At 46.5% G+C, this 2,500-nt stretch overlaps 1 protein-coding gene across 1 annotated transcript in view; it reads left to right on the top strand.

Moving 5' to 3' along the window:
- The window catches only part of MEGF9 (multiple EGF like domains 9), a 58,409-nt gene that overhangs the window by 50,818 nt on the left and 5,091 nt on the right, over positions 1–2,500 (top strand). The window contains exon 4 of the mRNA XM_058159130.1: positions 1,050–1,193. Coding sequence (XP_058015113.1) covers positions 1,050–1,193 — 144 coding nt within the window. The remainder of the gene's footprint in view (positions 1–1,049; positions 1,194–2,500) is intronic.

The raw sequence follows: 2,500 nt of genomic DNA, 5'->3' as shown, positions 1-2,500 counted from the left end.
GAGGCACAACTTAACATGGCAAAATCTAGCTCGGATCATATAGGAGGAAAAGGGTTAGTGCAGGACTATCCTTCTTTTGGTCATTGGAGATCCATCTCACCATTCTCTGATGGAAGTTAAAGCCACTTAGATGGGCCAGGAGAACTGACCAGAAGAGCTTAGCTTGAGGAACCTCAACTCAAACCATGATAAAAAACATAATTTAACCAGTGGGATGGTTTGCCTCCAGAAGTTGTGTGTTGTGACCCAAGCCCAAGTTGGTAGTAGGATACTCAAGTCAGTGAAAAAACAAACAAACTTTATTCGAACAGCTGAGAATTATTTCATTCCCAGCGTCGTTCAACCCAAATTAAAGCAAATTCCTCCCAACACAAATTCCTCAGTCCTATCACCAACCTTGGTCCAATTAGGCAAACTGCCAAAGGCCTTTCTTGGCAAATGTCCAGAAGACACTGATACAAAAATAAATGCAAGAAGACGAAGCTACCAATGTTGTTTTCCAGCAAAGCCCAAACACTGTTGCTGGTCTTTTAACCCTTATGGGAGGGGCCAATCATCTCTTGGCCCTACTCCCGAGTCGTCCTCTCTGCTTGAGCTGCTCTGGCCTTCTGGCAGCTCTTCTCATGCGTGCATTAGGAACAGGCTCCTCCTGTTCCTCTGCCTCACTATTATCAGTCTCTGGAGGCTCTGGAGTCTGCACCTCACTCCCTGATAGCCCTGGTCCCACCACAGCCTCCGACACAGAGCCTTCATCCGGGCCTTCCCCAGCCTCATCACTGTCCAACTCCATTGCCAGCTCTGCAGGCTGCTGGCGGACCACAACATTGTGTTTGAGGTTTTTAAAGAAGCCTTTGAACAACCATCAGTCTGAAATTATTTAGGGATTCCTGCTTTGAGCAAAAGGTTGGAGTAGAAGACTTCCAAGGTCCCGTCCAACTCTGTTATTCTGAAATAATCGTTCAACTCGAGCATCTTCACACGAGACGTCACTTCTCCTCCAAACTGCTGTCTCATTTGCGTTGGGTTTTGTTTGTTTGTTTTGCACGTAGGCGCTTGCCTTAATTGTCATGGAAACACCGAAGGCACGCACTGTGAGAATTGCAAAGGGCAATTTTACCGCAACCCCTCCGAGCTTCACGAGTGTCTCCGCTGCCCTTGCTCCACGGAATTTTCCAGCGGCAGCTGTCAGATAAGTAAGGTGGTTTTTCTTAAAAGGTTGAAGAGCAACCGGGTTGAAGACATCTCCTTTCTGGCGGTGGGGGCTGGAAGCTGTGGGAGCTGTGCTGGCCATGATGGGAGGTGCGCGTGTTGCTCGCATTTTTGGTGCGCGGCAAACTGGTGGTAAAATTATGTGAAATCCACCTCTGGGCAAGATCTATACGTTTTGTAGAGAAGTTACTGTGTTCATTCTGTGGACAGAATAGTCCGTAGATCTCAACAACACCGCGATAGACACTTGTGTTGTGCTTGTTGGATCTTCATCTCCCTCTGCTGGTCACTTGTTCTGGTTGCACTGGCCGATAGGGTGGTTGACCCTTGATGGAGAAACATCTCCCTCTTCTGGCTGGCCAGCTCAGCGATGGTGAGAACGATGACAGAGTTGCTGAAACCCAGCAGGATCACTGGAGTTTCAGTCCAGAGATCTTCATAGGACCCATCTCTTGTCAGTTATCTCATCAAGTTCATGTGCAGATCTGGTCTTGGAGCTTTTGGTTGATTCCTTCTTCTCTTTCTTTTGTCCTCCTCCTCCTCCTCCTCCTCCTCCATTATTCTTCCTTTTTTCTTCTTTCTTCTTCCATTCTACTTCCATTGGTCCTTTTTTTCCTCCATTCCTTCTCCATTCTTCCTTCTCCTTCTTTCTTCTTCCATTCCTCCTTCTCAATTCTTGCTCCATTCTTCCTTCTTCTTTCCTCCATTCCTCCTCCTCCTCTCTTTTCTTCTCCTTCTTTCTTCTTCCATTCTTCCTCCTCCTTTCTTCCTTTTTCCTCTGTTCCTCTTCCTCCTCCATTCTTCCTTCTTTCTTTGCCTTCTTCCTCCTTTCTTCCTCCTTTTTTTCCTCCATTCCTCCTCCTCCTCTCTTCCTTCTGTCTTCTCCTTCTTTCTTCTTCCATTCTTCCTCCTCCTTTCTTGCTCCATTCTTCCTTCTTTCTTCCTCCATTCCTCCTCCTCATCTCTTCCTTCTTTCTTCCCCTTCTTTCTTCTTCCATTCTTACTTTCTTCCTTTTTCCTCCATTCCTCTTCCTCCTCCATTCTTCCTTCTTCTCCATTCTTCCTTCTCCTTTCTTCCTCAATTCTTCCTTCTTCCTTCCTCCATTCCTCCTCCTCTCTTCCTTCTTTCTTCTCCTTCCTTCTTCCATTCTTCCTCCTTTCTTCTTTTTTCCTCCATTCCTCCTCCTCCTCCTCACTTTCTTCTTCCATTCTTCCTCCTTTCCTCCTCTTCATTGCATCTTCACAACTAGAATTAACACCAGAATGTACATATCCCGTTTGACTGGCTGCT

The sequence above is a fragment of the Ahaetulla prasina genome, chromosome 16 (genome assembly GCF_028640845.1).
Source record: "Ahaetulla prasina isolate Xishuangbanna chromosome 16, ASM2864084v1, whole genome shotgun sequence".
In the NCBI taxonomy this organism is placed as follows: Eukaryota; Metazoa; Chordata; class Lepidosauria; order Squamata; family Colubridae; genus Ahaetulla; species Ahaetulla prasina.
Note: the sequence above shows the minus strand (reverse complement) of the source record. Positions and strands in the feature narration are given on the sequence as shown.